A 20,129-nucleotide genomic window follows, 5' to 3' on the forward strand; every position below is an offset into this window, starting at 1 on the left:
TGTCCCTTGGTGCGGTGGACACATTTTGTTTTAAGACGAGCATGGTCTGAAGTGCCACAAGGTAGGATTGAGATGTCCTGAATTCTAGGAGGGACAGACCCCCCAGCATAGAATAGGTCTATACGAGAGAAGGTTTTGTGCGAGGTGGAATGACAGGTGTAAGCGCGTTGACGGGGATAGTGCCATCTCCATACATCTGTCAGATTAGAGGCTTCCGCTCTGGCTGACAACTCTGAAGGTGTACCCGCCCCGCCGGAAAGTCTGTCCATCCCAGGATCCGGGACCATATTGAAATCTCCAAGAATCACCACATTAGAGAGTAGGCAGCAATTTTAGTTATTAACTGGTTATCCAATCCACCATAGCATGTAATATGACATAGCGGCCGTCCGGGTCCAGCGCCATCAGCCTAAATGTGAGAGACTTGTGAATTAAAATGCTGACCCCTCGGGAGTAATTGGTATATGAGGAATGATAATGGTGTCCTACCCAGTGTCTCTTAAGGCTCAAGAGTTTACTGCCCATCAAGTGGGTGACCTCTTCACGGAGGAGTTCAGGCCCCTGGTGTTCCACGACACTATGTTACAGTCAGCCATAGGCATTATAGAACTAGACAGGATTTCCCCAATAGGGCCTAGGAGCAGGACCACCTTGTAAGACAGTGTATGCAAAACATGGCGCCCTAAAATAGAAAGGGGTACATCGCTTGTAAAATTAGAATGCAAGAGAAAGGTATAACAAAGAAATAGTCCCAACCCCCTGACCCTGGGGAGACTTATTAACTCAACCAAAACACAGGCAAACGCGTCTTCGAGGGGGGAACTTGTGCAGAACGGCATCCACAGTCCCGTAGTCAGTTAGCATACATTCAGCACTCAAATCGGGACCAGAACTTAAATGTGGGTGCAGTCTCCCGGCAGTGGCCGGGGGTACAAACTTGAGTAGTGTAGCTGTATGGGGCAACAATTGTGAGAACAGAGGCCATAGGATGGGGGGGGGGGGGGAGTGGATAGTCTAGCATCCAAACAGGAGTATCAAAGGGTGTGCAAAGGGATGACATAGCGACATCTCCCTTCCCATGGAGAACTATGGGACCTGTTATGGTCTGGCAACAGGAAGCATATGGGATTAGGGAGCTGATCAGTGGCCAGCGTAGAGGAGGTGGAGGCCTATGTGGCCCCAGATATCCGTGGCCCATGCAAGCAATCATCAGTAATGCTCAGCGTCGAGGTAGGGTGTCAATCCAGGCTGAGGCCTCCTCAGGGGATGTATAAAAACGGACAGATTCACCGTCTTCCACCCGCAACCTGGCCGGAAACAGCATGCTGTATTTTATATCTTTGGAGCGGAGCTTGGCTCTCACCGCGTCAAAGGATTTTCGTTGCCTCTGTATTCTGCGAGTAGCCCTGAAAGATCAGGAGATTGGCATTTTCAAAGCGCAATTCACCTTGCGATCTTGTCTCCCTCATCACCAGGTTGCGATCACGGAAGTGGAGCAGCTTAAAGATGAAGGTGCGAGGCGGTGTTCCCTGGGGCCCCCTGGTGGAGGGTATATGGTGGGCTCTCTCTACAGTAAAAAATGGAGATGAGACCTGCTGAGGGAAGAAATTGTTGCAGTAGGCGTTCAGCAAAGGTGGTGGGGTCAGCACCCTCAGCCCCAAAATGCGCAGATTGTTCCTTCTATTATGGTTTTCGGCATCTTCGGCCAAGCCTCCAGTGCCTTAACCTTAGTTTTTAGGGTGTGTAAATCAGCCCCATGGTCGCGTACCGCGTCTTCGGTCTGAGAGACCCTCTGCTCCACCTCAGTCATCCGGCCACGGAAGGAATGAAAATCTTTCCTGATGAATTCCACATTGGCCTGAATGTGATCCACCTTATCGGTCAGTGTAGTGATCGCCTGCATGACCGCTTTGAAGTCCGCTCCTCGGCCTGGATCTCCATGCGGGCAGGAGTTTTAGGCGAGGTTGTGGCCTTGCCTGCGATGTTAGGTGCTGCAGCCGTACGACGGGGATTTGCCTGCTATTTCCGTCTTAACATACCCTGGGGATGTCACTGAGGCTGGGGTGACAAAGGCTCATCGTTTGGGTCGGGTCTGCACCCGATAAAAGCTGGATCTAGAGCTGGTCTTCGGGAGCTCATATACTACACGTCTGCTCCCAGCACCATCCCGGACACACCCCCTTGTCCAGGTCTTTCTATAAAATTTGTATATCCTGCTGTGAAGTTATTGCCCTCCTTTTTTTGTATCGTTCACAAAAACTGAGATTGAGCTATGTATACCATCCTCTAGGTAATTTATGAATAACTTAAACAGAACTGGTCCCAAGACAGAACCTTGGGGTACCCCACTTACAGTATCTCACAAAAGTGAGTACACCCCTAACATTTTTGTAAATATTTTATATCTTTTCATGTGACAATACTAAAGAAATGTCACTTTGCTAGTAGTAGTGAGTTTACAACTTGTATAACAGTGTACATTTTCTGTCCCCTCAAAATAACACAATACACAGCCATTAATGTGTAAACCGCTGGCAACAAAAGTGAGTACACCCCTAAGTGAAAATGTCCAAATTGGGCCCCAAGTGTCAATATTTTGTGTGGTCACCATTATTTTCCAGCACTGCCTTAACCCTCTTGGGCATTGAGTTTACCAGAGCTTCACAGGTTGCCAAATGAGTCCTCTTCCACGACGACATCACAGAGTTGGTGAATGTTGGAGACCTTGCACTCCTCCACCTTCCATTTGAGAATGTCCCACAGATGCTCAATAGGGTTTAGGTCTGGAGACATGCTTGGCCAGTCCATCACCTTTACCCTCAGCTTCATTAGCAAGGCAGTGGTCGTCTTGGAGGTGTGTTTGGGGTCATTATGTATATCCCAATACTGCCCTGCTGCCCAGTCTCTGAAGGGAGGGGATCATACTCTGCTTCAGTATGTCACAGTACATGTTGGCATTCATGGTTCCCTCAATGAACTATAGGTCCCCAGTGCCGGTAGCACTCATGCAGCCCCAGACCCCGATACTCCCACTACCATGCTTGACTGTAGGCAAGACACACTTGTCTTTGTACTACTCACCTGGTTGCCGCCACATGCTTGACACCATCTGAACCAAATAAGTTTATCTTGGTCTCATCAGACCACATGGTTCCAGTAATCTATGTCCTTAGTCTGCATGTCTTCAGCAAACTGTTTGTGGGCTTTCTTGTGCATCATCTTTAGAAGAGGCTTCCTTCTGGGTTGACAGCCATGCAGACCAATTTGATGCAGTGTACAGCATTTGGTCTGAGCACTGACAGGCTGAGCCCCCCCCCCCCCCCACCCCTTCAACCTCTGCAGCAATTATCCTTCTTTTTCCCAAAGACAACCTTTGTATATGACGCTAAGCACGTGCACTTAACTTCTTGGGTCGACCATGGCGAGGCCTGTTCTAACTGGAACCTATCATGTTAAACCGTTGTATGGTCTTAGCCACCGTGTGGCAGCTCAGTTTCAGGGTCCTGGCAATCTTCTTATAGCCTAGGCCAAGGGTAGGCAACCTCTGCCCTCCAGCTGTGGTGAAACTACAAGTTTCATGAGACATTGCAATACCAGGACAATCACAGGCATGACTCCTAGAGGCAGAGGCATGATGAGATTTGTAGTTTCAGCACAGCTAGAGTGCCGAGGTTGCTTAACCCTGGCCCATGTCATCTTTATGCAGCGCAACCATTCTTTTTTTCAGATCCTTAGAGAGTTATTTGCCATGTTGAACTTCCAGTGACAAGTATGAGAGAGTGAGAGCGAGAACACCAAATTTAACACACCTGAGACCCTGTAACACTAACAAGTTACATGACACCCTGGGGAGGAAAAATGGCTAATTGGGCCCAATTTGGACATTTTTACTTAGGGGTGTACTCACTTTTATTGCCAGCGGTTTAGATATTAATGGCTGTGTGTTGGGTTATTTTGAGGGGACAGCAAATTTACACTGTTATACAAGTTGTAAACTCATTACTACTAGCAAAATGTCATTTCTTTAGAGTTGTCACATGAAAATATATAATAAAATATTTACAAAAATGTTAGGGGCGTACTCACTTTTGTGAGATACTGTACCACTCCAGACCAGTCTGAGTACACGTTATTTATCACTACCCTTTGGACGCGCACCTGTAACCAGTTTTCTATTCAAGAACAAACCTTATGGTCCATACCCGCAGACCTCAGCTTGTAGATTAAGCGTTTATGGGGAACTGTATTGAATGACTTTGAAAAATCCAGATACACTACATCCACAGGCCTCCCCCTATCTAGTTGGCAGCTCATTTCCTCGTAGAATGTTAACAGATAGGTCTGGCAAGAACGACACTTCATAAACCCATGCTGATTAATACTAATGATACTGTTTTCATCAGCAAATTCTTGGATATAGTCTCTTATCATCCCCTTAAAATAATTTACCTACTATTGATGTTAGGCTGACTGGCCTGTAATTTCCAGGGATTTGTCTCTGCCTTTTTTTTGAATATTTGTAGTTCTTTAAGGACTCTCGGGTGTAAGCCATTTGGTCCTGGTGATTTATTTGTGTTGAGCTCATCTAGTCTTTCCTTGACTCTAGCCTCTGTTAGCCACGAGGGTATATCATGTAAAGTGTTACTAACAATACTGTCATAGTCACTACACCCCCTCCTTTTCTTGTGTAAAAACTGAGAAGAAAGCATTTAGTACAGTTGCCTTCTCTGTGTCATCTGTAACCATCCTCCCAGCATCATCTTTTATGTGGGCAATGTGCTCTGATTTTGCGATTTTACTTTTAACATATTTAAAAAAATCCTTGGGATTTTTTTTTTTTACTCTCCTCCGCTATGTGTCTCTCAGTCTTTTCAGCCACCCTGATTTTGCTCTTTTACTTATTGCAATCTTTTTAGTGTTGGGATGCTGATAATGCCCCCTGAGCTTTATATTTTTTAAAGGTCCACAATGTAGATACATGTCACACCGCCCGTCCGCAACGCTGAACCCAAAAAAAAAAAAAAACCCTGGCTTTGTTGAACTCTTCTCGCAGACTGCCTCTGTCTGACATTTCTTAAATAGCTAAAGGGTAGAGTCACCCGATGAAGTCACCGGGTGACTCTGCCCCCTTGTGACATCAACTTAGCATGCCCCAATCGGTGATGTCACTTAGCATGTCCCAATCAGTGGGGTCACCCACTGACAGGTGACTCCGCCCATTAGCTACTTAAGAAATGTCAGACGGAGGAGCAGGCAGTCTGCGGGAAGTGTTCAACTATGCTGGATGTTTTTCTTTTTTCGGGTTCGGTGGAAGATGGATATACACCAGGGGACATTGTTGTTTGATAAAGGAATGGTCAAAAACTCGTTAAACTTGTTAAATGGCTTCCAGATTCTGATAGGCGTCCCCCGCCCACCACAACATGAGAACAATGTGGTTTGGGGTGGAGGAGCAGAGCCCCACCCCTGCCCCAAAGCCCCCCTATGTTGAGGGCAAGTGGCCTGGCGTGTTCCAGGAGGGGGGGGGGGCGACTCGCTTGTCCCCCCTTTTCCTAACCTGTCGGGCTGCATGCTCAGATAAGGGTTTGGTATGGATTTTGGGGGGACCCCACACGTTTAAAAAAAAAAAACAAAAAACTTTTGGTGTGGGGTTCCCCTTAGAATCGATACTAGACCCAAAGGGCCTGGGATAGACTGTGGGGGGCACACTATTTTTTTTCTAAATTTTCCATTGCTGGCAATGTTTTCTTTACATTTCATCTGTCAGTGGAGTTATCGGTTTTTAAGGATGCGGCAGCTGACTTCAAGGCTGCTTAACAACCAGCAATTCCTCATACAAAATTAGAATTGTTCGATAATTTTTTGACTAATCCAAATTCTAATCGTTCAGAAAATTTGTTATTCATTAGAAAACGAATGAACAAAGCTAAATTTTAAAGAATAACAAAATGTGTTGCTACTTCATTCAGGGATTCAGATACATCTGAATCTCTGAATAACCCAAAAATGTGTCCAAATTTGTATTCGAACTGAAACTGATTGCACGTGTCTAGTGATAATGCATGCCGATGGGTGATACATGGTGCAGAGAAAAACCACTATGTGCCTGTGTGGGAGGGATAAGAAAAGGGAGGATAGGTGTCAGCCTCCACACAATGATTTTAGAAAGGATTTTGGCATCAATATTTAACGAGATTGGTAGGTATGAGCCTGGCAGTGTAGGGTCTTTACCTTTATGGTGAGAAGTCTAATATAAGACTGAGATCCTGTGGGCATGTATCAGTTTCCCTCATATTTCATTGTATAAGGATAAAGGGCTGGGTTTTGCTGCCCATCTTGTGAAAATCTGCAATATAGCCCTCTGGACTATATGACGATATGATCCCAGAAGGGGCGTGCAGTGGTCGCCTCCGTGCCGCTAGGACACGCTGCGGCTCTTTAACCATGTGATTGGTTGTGTCCAATCACAACCAGTCATATGTAGACACGGAGATGCCGATCAGCGGCATTTCCTCACAGGGGACATGTAATCAGGGCACTGATCATCAGTGCTATGATTGCAATATAGCGCCACCAGTGCCAGCAATCAGTGCCCACCAGTGCCACATACTAGTACTACCCATCAATGCCGCCCATCAGTATCGCCTATCCGTGCTGCCTATCAGTGTCCACCAGTGCCACCTATCAGTGGCCATAAGTGCGGCACAATAGTGCCTCATCGGTGCAGCCCATCAGTGCCGCCTCATCAGCACAGATCAGTGAAGGAGAAAACTTACTTATTTACAAAATTTACTGACAGAAACTAAGAAAAACTTTTTTTTTTTTTCTAATAAAAAAACCCAGCAGTAATTAAATACCATCAAAAGAAAGCTCTATTTGTGTGAAGAAAATGATAAAAATGTTGCATGGTTACAGTGTAGCATGACCACGCATATATCATTCAACGTGCGACAGCGCTGAAAGCTGAAAAATAGCCTGGGCAGGAAGGGGGTGTATTGCTCTGTATTGAGGTGGTTAACATTTGCAAACAAAATTAAGGTTTCCCATTTAGAATAATAAGCGGTCAGGTTAGTAAAACAGCTATATCAGAACCAGTTCAATCATACAGTTTGTAGAACATAGATTTGCAAAACAATGGGATAAAGGAATATTCCTGAACTTTGTTTTATCTCATGTGAAATTGGGTGAATGCATCAATGCAGTGCATGTTATCTCAGCTTGCAGAATATACAGCCTCATGTCACATAACTAAGCTCCATTTCATGCTGAATAAACTAAAATTAATAATGTATCTTAAATAGAAAACTATCTTTAGATAGATTTTCACTCTGAAAGCATTTTATTAAAATACATTTTCTAAGAATAAAAAAAAATCTGATTTAAATAATAAAAAAAAAACAGATTTTTTTAGTTATTTTTTTAAAATCATCGATTATTATCTACATTGCTAATGATTTAAACCTCCAATTCAGGGGAAACGCGTTGGACAAGGAGCTAGCAGTGTGGCGTTTTAGAGCATAGACTGTACTGCAGGCGGTCATGCTTACACTATTTTGCCGTTTTATCCAATTTTTGTAAGTGCAACTTTTTATTAAACTTATATTTGTTTAAAAAGTTTAATGCACTAGGAGCCTTTTTCTACCTCTCTACACGCCAACATATGAGCACTTCAAGCTAGTGTCCAATGTGAATCCCAGCGACTGATTACAAATAGCTGAATTACCCACGCATATGGATCCTGTTGGGATTTCTACATCAGCAGGTAGAGTCGGTGTTCAGCCCAAGTTCCAGCGAGTGATGATCAACAGCTAATTTCCCTTAGTAGAGACACGCGCACATAGATCCTTTTAGAATCTTAGGATCTGGTAAGCTGCCATCTATTACATTCATATTACAGTGGTGAAGCACCTTTGGATATGTTTGCACTGAACCTTCACTTATGTGTTGTTTTAAATGGACACCGTCATTTGAAATGGCAGATGATTCACGGATGGACCAATTCTGTTTATACACACGTTTTTTGTTAAGGTGGTTTTTAATATAACCACAATTTTGAACTCACCAACAAGTGGTTCTAGAAGTACACCACTATATTTTATTGCAGGACTCTCTTTTTTTCTGACTTTGTTTCACTGGTTTTGTTTAAATTTTTTGTTATTTTGTATCAATTGTTGACACAAACATGGGACCTTCACAATAAGCTTTTGAGCTTATGCACTTGAAGTGATTGTAAAGGCTTTTTTAAAATTTAAAATAACAAACATGTCATACTTACCTCCACTGTGCAGCTCGTTTTTCACAGAGTGGCCCCGATCCTCGACTTCTGGGGTCCCTCAGCGACTCTCGCGGCTTCTCCTCACATCAGATAACCCCCTAGGAGAACCACTCTCCCGGGGGGTTACCTTGCGGGGACTTTCCCGAGTCCAGAAATCGGCATCCATAGACATGAATGCCGAACTCGGCCCTGCCCCCACGGCGCCTGAGTCATTGGATTTGATTAACAGCAGCGGGAGCCAATGGTTGCGCTATCAATCTATCCAATCATGATCCGGGACCCCGTTTATCCGACTCAGCATATTTGCGCTTGCGAGATCTACGGTCTTCGTCTGGGTGCATTATGTTAAATTCACCCCCTATGTGTAGCGGCATTAAAGCGGAGTTCCACCCAAAAGTGGAACTTCCGCTCATCCGATTCCTGCCACAATTGGCACCTTTCAGGGGGAGGGGGGTGCAGATACCTGTCTACTACAGGTATTTGCACCCACTTCCTGGAATAGACTCCCGCGGGAGTCACGCCCCTTCCCGCTGTCTCCTGGGAAACACACAGGTCCCAGGAGATAGTGGGGACCACTTAGGATGCGCAGCGCGACTCCTGCATGTGCAGTAGGGAACCGGGAAGTAAAGCCACAACGCTTCACTTCCTGATTCCCTCACAGAGAATGACGGCGGCAGCTGTCGAGAGCCAAGCGATTGACATCGCTGGACTCCAGGACAGGTAAGTGTCCATTTATTAAAAGTCAGCAGCTGCAGTATTTGTAGCTGCTGGCTTTTAATATTTTTTTTTTTTTTTTTTTTTAGGTGGACTCCCTCTAAGTGTTATAAGCCATTTGGCCGCGTCCTAGAAAAAAAGGTCTACCGGGGAGTTGGGTGTAGGCATGTACTGTGACATATTGAAGCAGAACATCATCCCCTCCCTTTGGAGCCTGGGCAGCAGGGCAGTATTCCAACATAATAACGACCACAAACACACCTCCAAGACGACCACTGCCTTGTTAAAGAAGCTGAGGGTAAAGGTTATGGACTGGCCAAGCATGTCTCCAGACCTAAACCCTATTGAGCAGCTGTGGAGCATCCTTAAAGCGGAGTTCCACCCAAATTTTGAACAATATCTGTATGTATTCTCTTCCTTGCCTAGATGCTGACATGCCGTTTAAAAAAATTTAAATCGCCGTAATTACCTTTTATTTTTCTATTCTTCTTTGCACTTCCTGGTTCTCCTCCCGTGGGAGTAGGCGTGTTTTTAGCCTCTCCCAGACTCCTGGGAGCTAGTCTCAGGCTTCCCAGGATGCCACTGAGCATGTGCGGGAACGAGCGGTGAATGCTGGGAGCACAGCATTCACCACATCCAGGAAATAAATGCTTGTGGGCTTCAAATGCCCACAATGAAGATGGAAACCGCCTGCAGTGAATAATATAAGTTATTCTTTCTGACGAAATCTGACACAGGCGGACATATTACACACAATATGTGAGTATGTAATGCTGAGAAGAAAAGTTTGTGAATGAACTCAAAAAAAAAAAAGATAGATAGGTGGACCCCCGCTTTAAATGGAAGATGGAAGAGCGCAAGGTCTCTAACATCCACCAGCTCCGTGATGTTGTCATGGAGGAGTGGCAGAGGACTCCAGTGGCAACCTGTGAAGCTCTGGTGAACTCCATGCCCAAGAGGGTTAAGGCAGTGCTGGAAAATAATGGTGGCCACACAAAATATTGACACTTTGGGCCCAATTTGGTGTACTCTCTTTTGTTGCCAGCGGTTTAGACATTAATGCCCGTGTGTTGTGTTATTTTGAGGGGACAGCAAATTTACACTATTACACAAGCTGTACACTCACTACTTTACATTGTAGCAAAGTGTAATTTCTTCAGTGTTGTCAAATGAAAATATATAATAAAATATTTACAAAAATGTGAGGGGCGTACTCACTTTTGTGAGATACTGTACATGCTCATTCACCAGTTAGAGTAGTCTCTCCTCATGTGATTAGAGAGGAAGTATAAGAGACCCAAAGAGAAAGTATCTCCCTGAATCGATCAAGTGATCATCCAGAGGCTGGAAAAAGATCCATACTTAACCTTTTTTAAGGTCCCTTTGTTGGGGCTGTACTGAGCTTTTAAGGGCAGGGCCGGCTTTAGGCCCAGTGAAGTGGCATACTCAGAACGCAAGTTGGATAACTGTAGGAACTGTACCACTTCCAAGGGCGATTTAAATGTCAGCCTCTCACCTTCTGGCATTGTGAGGTGGAGGACAGCAGGGTAAGAGAGAATGAACTGAATATGTTGTATATATGTTGAAATAAAGCAGTACAGTGAGACACTTCTGCTGAATAATCAGCAAAAAGGAAGAAATCCTGACCTTTTATTTGCAAGGTGCGTTTGCGCCTGAACTTTTGTAGTATTAGCTGTTTATGCACATAATTCAAGTAGTGAACAATGACTGTCTTGGATCTTTCTGATTTTTGGCGGGAGGCCCTATTCTGTGCGCTCATTCCACTTGACAGCCTGTGCCTATTTCTATCACACTATGAATGGTAGAGGAGCTTAGTGACAACAAGGAATCAGGCTTGAAAGATTCTGGAATGCCAATAATTCGGAGGTTGTTCCTCCTAGATTTATTTTCCAAATTATCGATTTTGTCTTGTGGAAATTGTAGGGCCTCCTAATGTGTATGTACATCTTTGGCAGTTTGTTGAATTTCCTCCTCAAGAAAGGACACTCTGCTCTGTTTCCTCTATGCAATGTATGGTGGGGGGTGTGAGGATAGCAGCTAAAGCTTCAGCAATGCGGGCAAAGGTTGAATCAGCAGATTCTGCAAGAGCTGCAGCCATGCACTGTGTGTCTGAGCCAGATAGGAAGGGGGAGCTCTTCTCTGTGTGGCTGCGTGCTGTAGCTGTGTTGGCCATAGAGATGTCTGCTGGCTGTTTAGAAGATTCTGACTGATCTGTCACAGCGTGAGAACAGGGAGGGGAGCGTTCTATAAAAAAAGTCCATAAAGGCTTCCTGGTATGTCAACTGTTGAGCCAACAGGAGCCCCTGGGACGGTTATTTATATGTATTTATAGGCGGGCACAGCGGGAGCCTGGAGCCCTCACCTCTGCATCATGAAGTGCCGGAACCACTTGGTATATTTTTGTTCGATCAGTCCATGCAGCTAATGAATTGCATCGCTGATCAGTGTATTCTGATAGCGGGAAAATCCCGCTGTCAAATACAATGACACAGTAGGGAGCATTTCCCCATCCACCTTGAATGTAAAGATGGGGAAATTGGTTCAGTCAGCTGGCTGCACAAAAAGCCTAAATCACACTACTTTAATTGTTCCAATTACACTAACCTGATGAAGAAAGTCCAGAAAGAATGAATGTGCTTTCATTTTATCTTCCAACTGATGCAAAAGAATCAAAGAAGTATTACTCAAGTAAGCAGTTTCTGTAATGGAGGAAGAGTAAAAAAAAAAATTACACAAAATGCTATTATGTTGACATAACACTATTCTTTAAGTCAAAATATTTTTACAACAAGATCACATATAAGGACTACAATATTTTTTATTTTTTTTATTTTTTTTACCTGAAAAGGGCAACGAACACGTTTACCTGAATGTATTTACTACATAAAATGCAGTTCTGTGTGTTTATGCACACCCAGTAAACTAAGTAAATTTATTGAAATAACATGGAAAATGCCTTTCAAATGTTTCCCCTTTTCTTATAATCAAAGTGCATTAAAAAAGAAAAAAAAAGCTAATCGAATGGATAAAATCTGTTTTAACACATGCTGTACAATGTGTTAAAACCACAAGCTCAGCCCATAAATGATGATTCGTTTTGACTGTAATTCTTTGGCTGCGTATATATGTTATTAACACTAAATTCAAATATATTGAAATCCTTGGCTCTCTCAGTATATGTAAACATTGAAAGCACTAAAGACTATAAACATAATTGACTGATAAACATTCTACTTATCTTACCATCAGGTACTGACTCTGCCCATCTAGGATCAGATGCAGGATAGTCATCCACCAAGTCCATGCTTATTTGTGCAACAGCTTGATCTAATTCTTTGTCCGTTTTGAAATTCACAGCAGTTGGGAACAGACTGTCTATCATGCACTGTGCCCCAACTGTATCCTTCCTGCAAAATCAAATATTAAGCAATTATATTTAGTTCACATAAATCTTTATTGAATTTTGAGTTACAAATGTGAACAAATAAACAGGTCCACCAAAAAGAGTACAGTAGAAAAAAATAAACATGAACAATGAGGGTTAGTGAAACATTACAAAATGTTACTCAGGCTTGCTAGAACAAAGTTTCAATTAAAATACAATAGCAAATGCAAAAGAAATCATCAATCAGAGGTATCATGTAAAATAAAGGTAAGGAAAGGCAGCAATCAGTGGTACAGAGATCAAGCATAAGTTGTCCTATATAACAGTGTGGTCTTTAATCCAGTTTTCCCAACTGTAATGGAATTTATGGAGGGTGCCATTTTTCAAAGCCATCAATCTTTCATATGAACAGTACAAGTTTACGACATCAGTGGGATATTAATGGTCTTCCATCTATGCAGTAATAGGTGTTTTGCTGCTAGGAGGATGAAGATGGTGATGTCCAAACTATGGCCCTCCAGTTGTTAAGGAACTACAACTCCCATCATGCCTAGTCAGGTCTGTGAATGTCAGAGTTTTACAATGCCTCATGGGAAGTGTAGTTCCGCAACAGCTGGAGGGCCGTAGTTTGGACACCCCTGTTTAAATCTAGCTCAAGACGGTAATCTTGCTACATTTAGGTGAAATATAGCTAGTTCAGGAGTTGGTTGAATAGGCAAGGAAGTGAAATCAGATATGAGAACAAATACACAGTTCCAAAAAGATCTAATCGATTTGCAGTGCCACAGTATATGTAGCAAAGAGCCTGTAGCACCACACTGTCTCCAGCAATATGCTGGTGTGTAAAGGTATATCTTGGATAGTTTGTAGGGGTAAGGTACAATCTTGAAATTATTGTATACATCATTTCCCAAAGATCAGCACAGCAAGTTAGTTTGTAGGTAAATTTAAGAGCTTGTTTCCAAACATCAGTAGAAAATTGGTTTCCAATGTCTGATTTCCACTTGCATGATTGTAATTTTACTAAAAAAACCCTTTTATCCTGAAATGTGTTTAGAAGTGAAAGATACTTTTGGGCTTTCCCTTCGGAGATTTGAAGAATTGGATTTATTTGCACCATGGAAGGTAAATAAGCTTGGTGTATTAGGGAGGTTATTTTTATGTCTGTGAACAGGTCGTGTTCTGAGAGGCCTTATTGTTTTTTAAGGTCAGTAAAGGATAGTAGCGTGTTGGATTTGTAGAGATCAGTTAGAGATTGGATGCCTTTGGCATGTCAACTGTGCATTCGCAAAGAGGGAATGTATATGTTGAGAACATCTAACTACAGTGGTATTAGCTGGGCGAGTAGTTTTCAAGTTGGTGAAGGTACTGATAGCTTTAGAGGAGGCTTGAATAGATGTGAATGGGGAGTTCTTAGAGCTGGGAGTGAAGTAGCGATGAGAGTTTTTGCTCCTTACAGACGAGCGGAATTTCCGTCAAAAAAGGTGTGATGGGAGCTTTTGGTCGGATATTCCGACCGTGTGTATGCTCCATCCAACTTTTTCTGTCTGAATTTCCACCAGCAAAAGATTGAGAGCTGGTTCTCTATTTGTCCGACGGCAAAAAGTTCTTGATGGAAATTCTGTTCGTCTGTATGCAATTCCGACACGCAAAAAAACACGCATGCTCGGAAACAATTCGCTGCATGCTCGGAAGCATTGAACTTCATTTTCTCGGCTCGTCGTAGTGTTGTACGTCACCGCGTTCTTTTGTGTGACCGTGTGTGTGCAAGCCATTCTGCCAACCCATGCCTGATATGCCTGTTTTAATCCTACTCTTGACCTGCAAATATTTCCTTCCCAGGGGTAAAGAAATTTGTTCCTGTGAGTGCGAATAGCGGTGAATTGTGTCTCCATTCATTCTTCAAGTGTACTATTATTATTACGTCTGGGGTAGCTAATCCTCCGTGCTCCCTTTTCCTTTTGATCTGCGTGTATTTAATTCTTGGTTTTTTATTGAACCAGATATATTTTAACAACAGTGTTTTAATTATTTTGAAAAAACTCTGGAATCTTTACTGGCAACATCTGGATTTTATAAATTATTTTTGGGAGGACCATCATTTTAAACATATTTACTCTTCCAATCCATGAAAGTGGTTGTGTACTTCGTTTTTTTATTTCTTCTTTAACCTCATTGACCAATGGGATATAATTTGCCTGATAGATTTTTTTCGACCCTTGGGGTTAATTTGATTCCAAGATAATTTAATTTTTTTACCCAGGTAAATGGAAATTTTTTTTGTAGGGACTGGACTTTTTTTCCCCAATCCTATATTTAATATCTCTGTTTTTATTGGGTTAATTTTGAAGTTTGACAGTTCTCCATATTTTTTTTTATTTCTTTCAATATGTTTGACAGTGTCACTCTTGGGTTGGTTACATACATCAAGATGTCATCCACATATGCCGCGATCTTATGTTCTTTTACTCCAATTCTTGCCTCTCTCACGTCTTGGTTGTTACGGAGTGTCGCTAAAAATGGTTCCAGTGCCAGTACATATAGTAATGGGGAGAGCGGGCAACCTTGCCGTGTTCCATTCTGCATCTCGATCAAAGGAGAGAGTCTACCATTCACCTTTACAATTGCTGTCGGACCATTGTGTAAATTTGTTATCCATTTCATCATTTTTGTCCCTAGTCCCAGATGGCGCAACATATCCATCATGAATCCCCAGTCTACCCTGTCAAATGCTTTTTCTGCATCTAATGACAGGAGTAGAGCTGGGGACTCATTTTGCACACTCTTGTGTAACATCAGTATTGTTTTAAGGCTGTTGTCCCGTCCTTCTCTCCCCGGAACGAATCCAGTCTGGTCAGGGTCAATCCAGAGTGGAATTAATTTTTTTATTCTAGTAGCTAGAATTTTAGCATATAATTTTGTGTCCGCGTTCAGCAGTGCAATAGGTCTGTAGCATGAACAGTTGGTTTTGTCCTTCCCTTCCTTTGGCAATATTGTGATATGGGCTAATAGCGATTCTCGTCTTATTTCTTCTTCTTCGCCTATGGTATTCAGATATTCTTGTAGCTTAGGGATCAATTGTTCTTGAAATTTTTTGTAATACTTAACCGTGAACCCGTCTGGTCCTGGACTTTTTCCTGCGGGACTTTCTTTTAATGCCAGTTTTATCTCTTCTTGCGTTATATTTTTTTCCAGCTCTTTTAATTGCTCAAGTTTTATTTTTGGTAGGTTTGCTTTTTTAGATAGTCTTGTATCTTCTTTATTCTTGTATCTTCCTCTATCTGTATTTCCTGTCTTTTTATTGCATATAAAGAGCTAAAATATTTTTGAAATGCCAGCGCAATATCGGTTGTCTTGTTTACCACTTCTCCTTTCTCGTTTTTAATCTTCTCAATAAAGTTTAAAGACTTCTTTTTTTTTACCATATTTGCAAGATATTTTCCTGGTTTGTTGCCCCCATTTGAATTTTTCTTGTAAAACTCTATTATAGTCCCTCCTTTCTTATTGTTCCATCCACTCCTTTAGTTGTTCTCTTTTTTGGGTTAATAACCTGTATATTTCATTGTTTGATTGCTTTTTATGCTTTTGCTCCAGTTCGTATATTTCCTTTATGGTTTGCTGCATGTTTTTTCTTCTTTCTTGTTTTTTTCCCGCCCCAATAGTTATTAATTTACCCCGATAACAGTTTTATGCGCCTCCCAAATTATTGCTTTTGATAACCCTGGGGTGTCATTTTCTTTAAAGTATCTCTTAATCTCTTCTATTATAATTTTTTCCGTCTCGCTGTCTTCAATTATGTCTTCATTGATTCTCCATGGCCCTTTCTCAGAGACTTCTCCTTGTGTTTTAATTGTCAGCATTACTGGGCTATGGTCCGAGGCTGTTGTTATTTCTATTTTTGTTTCTTCTATTTCTTCCAAGTTTCTATGTTCGACCATGATGTAATCCAGCCTGGAATAACTTCTGTGCACAGGTGAATAGAAAGTGTAATCCTTTGTGCCTGGATGCTGAATTCACCAAGGATCAATTAATTGATATTCATGTAATTTTCTTTTTAATTTCTTTAGTTGTCTCACTTCTCTGTCTGTTGCTGTGGAGGTACTATCCATTCTATGGTCCATGCTAAAATTGAAGTCTCCGGCCAATACTAATTTGCCTTGTTTAAATTCCATTAAGACTTTTAATATATCTATCAGGTATTTTTTAGGGTTTGTATTGGGACAGTAAACATTGGCAAGTGTATATTTTACCCCCTGTATGGTACCAATGAGAAAGAGGAAACGTCCCTCAGGGTCCTCTTTTCTTCGCTCTATTAGGAAACAAAGATTTTTCCCTATTCCAATGGCCACTCCTTTAGCCCTTCTTATTGGTGAGTCTCCACGATACCATGTTGATATACTTCTAGAGTAAATTTTGGTATTTGAGTAATATGCGTCTCCTGCAGGAAAATTATTTCTGCTTTACTTTTATCTAATTCTCGGAGAATAATATTTCTCTTCCCTGGGGAGTTTAACCCACGGACATTATAGGACAAAATTTTTATGCTATTTATGTTTTCCATTTTTTTTCCTTTCTCCTCCCCCCTCTCTCCTCCACCCCCACTCGTCCCCCCGGTATCCCTCCCCCCGGTCCGTTTAAGAGACCGGGAGGGGGTCCCCCGGGCCGAAGCACTGGGTCTCCCCAGCCTTGTTTCTGGGTATTTGAGCAAAGTAACAACCTATGTGTAAACCAGATCTCTCCCTCTCCCCTCCCCCCCAAACCCCCTCTCCCTCCCTCCCCCCCTGACCTCCCTGGTGAGAGTGCTTTGACCTCATGGTCTCTAGAGCTGAGAGCATTTTTGTTCTATGGGGCGCAACTCTGCCCCCTCTGCTCTACTAGATCTGAGGTGGAAATCTGTTGGACGCACTGAGCCCCCTTCTCCTATACTCAGAAAAGGTAACCCCCTGTCCACACCGTGAGTCCCTATCTCCCCTCCAGCCTCTAACTTTTTATTTGTTATCCTCTTTTTCTATTTCTCTTTTCATTCGCCCTTCACCACAGCCCACCCCCCCCCCATCCCCACCCCAATTTTTAAGGGCTATACCTCTTGTCTTTATAGACTTTCACTCTACTGTTCAAGTGCTTATTTCTTTCAGGACTCTACTTCCTGTGTTCTATTCCTAGAGCTTAATTGCCATTGAAGGTCATCGCGTGGTGCTGTTTGTTCTTGTCTATTTACATTCCTGTCGATCACTGGTAGTGGGATTTCTAATTTGTTGCAAAAATCCAGAATTTCTTCTATAAATCTTAATCTAGCACTTCTTCCGTTTTTCTTCGCTATTAAGCATGCTGGAAAGCCCCAATTATATTGAATTTTCTGCTCCTGAAGAATGCTCAATAAAGGTCTTAACGTTCGTCTTCTTCTTAACGTTTTTTTGGGACAGGTCTTGAAATATTTGTAGTCTAGCTTCTGCGTATTCAATTGGTGATTTTCTCTTCAGATTTATCCAAATTTGATTCTTTTCTTCCCATCTTTCAAAACAGACTATTATATCTCTTGGTGTTTCCGTTGAGAGCCCTTGGGGTCTTCTTAGTCGGTGTGCTCTTTCTATTTTTATTATATTGGATTCTTCTTTTCCCAAAATATAGTTGAAGAAATTATTCATTTTTCCTATTAGATTTTCTGCTTGTTCTGCTTCCGGAAAACCGCAAATTCTCAGGTTTTTCCTTCTTTCTCTATTTTCCTGATCTTCTATTTTATAGGATTGTTCCTGTTGTTCCCTTTTTAATATCTTTATTTCCCCTTTCAACTCTTTTATCATTTTTAGATGCAAATCTACTTTGGTCTCCACTTCTTCCACTCTTGAGAGAATATGTCCCATATCTTTGTTTAATGTTGTCATCTCCGCTTTCAGGGAGTTTTCAAGTGCCGCAAACATTTTTTCCATATCTGATTTTGTTGGTAACTGAAGTGCATATTGGCCTTCCTCCCTTCCTCCTTCCTCTCCCTCCATTTCCAGTTCTTGTTCCACTCTAGTTTCTGAGAGATGGCTAGTTTCCGCTACCGTTTTATTCTGACCCTTTTTATCCTTCTCTTTTAAATCTGTCTGCCAGCCCTTTATACCCGATTGTCTTTCTCCTTCCCCATTTCCTTGCAATACATATCTATTCATGGGGCCAGGACTTGGGCCTAAACTGGCCCTGGGTGATTTAGCTACTGCTCCCGCACTTCTTGTCCCTTTACCCCTCATCCCCACAGACAAGGAAGAAACCTTCGGCTCCCTCTTCAGATAAGATACTATCCCTAGGAGTATGTTCCGGGGGGGGGGGAGGGATATATAAGGGATATATATACAAAAAAAAAAATCCCAGTTCCCTTCACCTCGAGTTCGTCTAATCAAGAAATTTTAGCCGACAGTCTATGAACTTTTACCTTGGATTGCTAAAAAAAAAAAAAAAAAAAAAGCAAAAACCGGTATGTCCCAACTTTCCACAACTAACCTCAGCCTTCAATGGCTAAAACATAAGAGATCTTTTCACTCTTCCATAACATAGCACTGAGCGATGAAATATAATAGTATCTATGTGCTGAACTACAAATAGAATGTAAATATTTCTGGCCTTTTATAACAACTTATTTCCCTTAAGCGTCATTTCATTCATTTAATGGATTAATACATTTCTCTGCCTTTACTTTCTCTTTCACCCTCCTCCTCCACCTCTCCTTCTGCCTTCTCACCCCTTCTTCTTGCCCTCTCCTTTAACCACAGATTCTTGTTTTACTCATTTTTTAGTTCTTTGCTCTTATTCCCCACCTTGCCGCTTATTTGCTTCTTCTCACCCTCATTTCAGTCAAAGAGAGAAAAAAAAAAAAAAAAAAGAATCAAAAGCATACTTATCTCATAGCAGCTCATGAAAGTCCAGGAAGATTCAGAGAAGACACTGATACGCTGCATTTAAGAGGAGTCTGACCAGCAGCACTTGCCGTTTGCGACCCGCTACCTCCTCCGAGTGATCAGATGCTTCCCGGCTCTATTCGGGACCTCCCGGGGCTCGGGACTGCCCGCCGACCTCTCACTCCGGTGGCACCCCCTCCGACCACCGACAGCCCCCAGCCGCCGCAAGCACCTCACAACCTGATTCTGCTTCTCAGCCAGCCAGCGGCCTTAGTCACATTCGGGCCGTCCGATCCCCAAACCACCGCCGATGGAGCACCGGCTCTCCGTCCCTCTCGCTCTCACTCTCGCTTACTCTTCCGGCAGGTAGGGACGTCCAGCGTGGTGTGTTACATCGGGGGTAGTGCAGGGGAAAGTAGAAGGGAACAGAGGCATCAAACGCCGCAGGGGGGTAGGCGGAGGGGGAGCTGCTAGCTGCTAACGCTCCTTCGTCGGCCTATCTTCCATTGCAGAGGCTGAGGGAGAGATCGTGGGCTCTCACAGCGTGCAGCGCAGCGCCATTATCAGACTCCTCCCTCTGCCGGCATGGACCTGTTAAAAAGCGGGGCGGGTGCCCATAGGGGATAGATTTATAGCATTTTTATTATTATTTTTTTTTTTAACAAAAAAGTTTATTAAGGTTTTCCAAAAACAAACATTTTATAGCGGATTAGACATAGATACAGACATCTTACAAAGTTTTCTTACATTTCTCAACAAATGTAGTTGCAACAGTCAGAGCAACAATATGTTAACAAGAACATTGTACCTATCCTGGGTGGAGATATAAGAGGTCACATTGATTACCTTTAGATCGTAC

At 42.6% G+C, this 20,129-nt stretch overlaps 1 protein-coding gene across 1 annotated transcript in view; it reads right to left on the reverse strand.

The window, feature by feature from the left end:
- Nucleotides 1–20,129, reverse strand: part of NUP133 (nucleoporin 133) — a 1,112,480-nt gene that overhangs the window by 517,635 nt on the left and 574,716 nt on the right. The window contains 2 exon segments of the mRNA XM_073627602.1: nt 11,615–11,709; nt 12,254–12,417. Of these exon segments, the coding sequence (XP_073483703.1) occupies nt 11,615–11,709; nt 12,254–12,417 (259 nt within the window).

Source organism: Aquarana catesbeiana, linkage group LG04, assembly GCF_042186555.1.
Source record: "Aquarana catesbeiana isolate 2022-GZ linkage group LG04, ASM4218655v1, whole genome shotgun sequence".
Classification (NCBI taxonomy): Eukaryota; Metazoa; Chordata; class Amphibia; order Anura; family Ranidae; genus Aquarana; species Aquarana catesbeiana.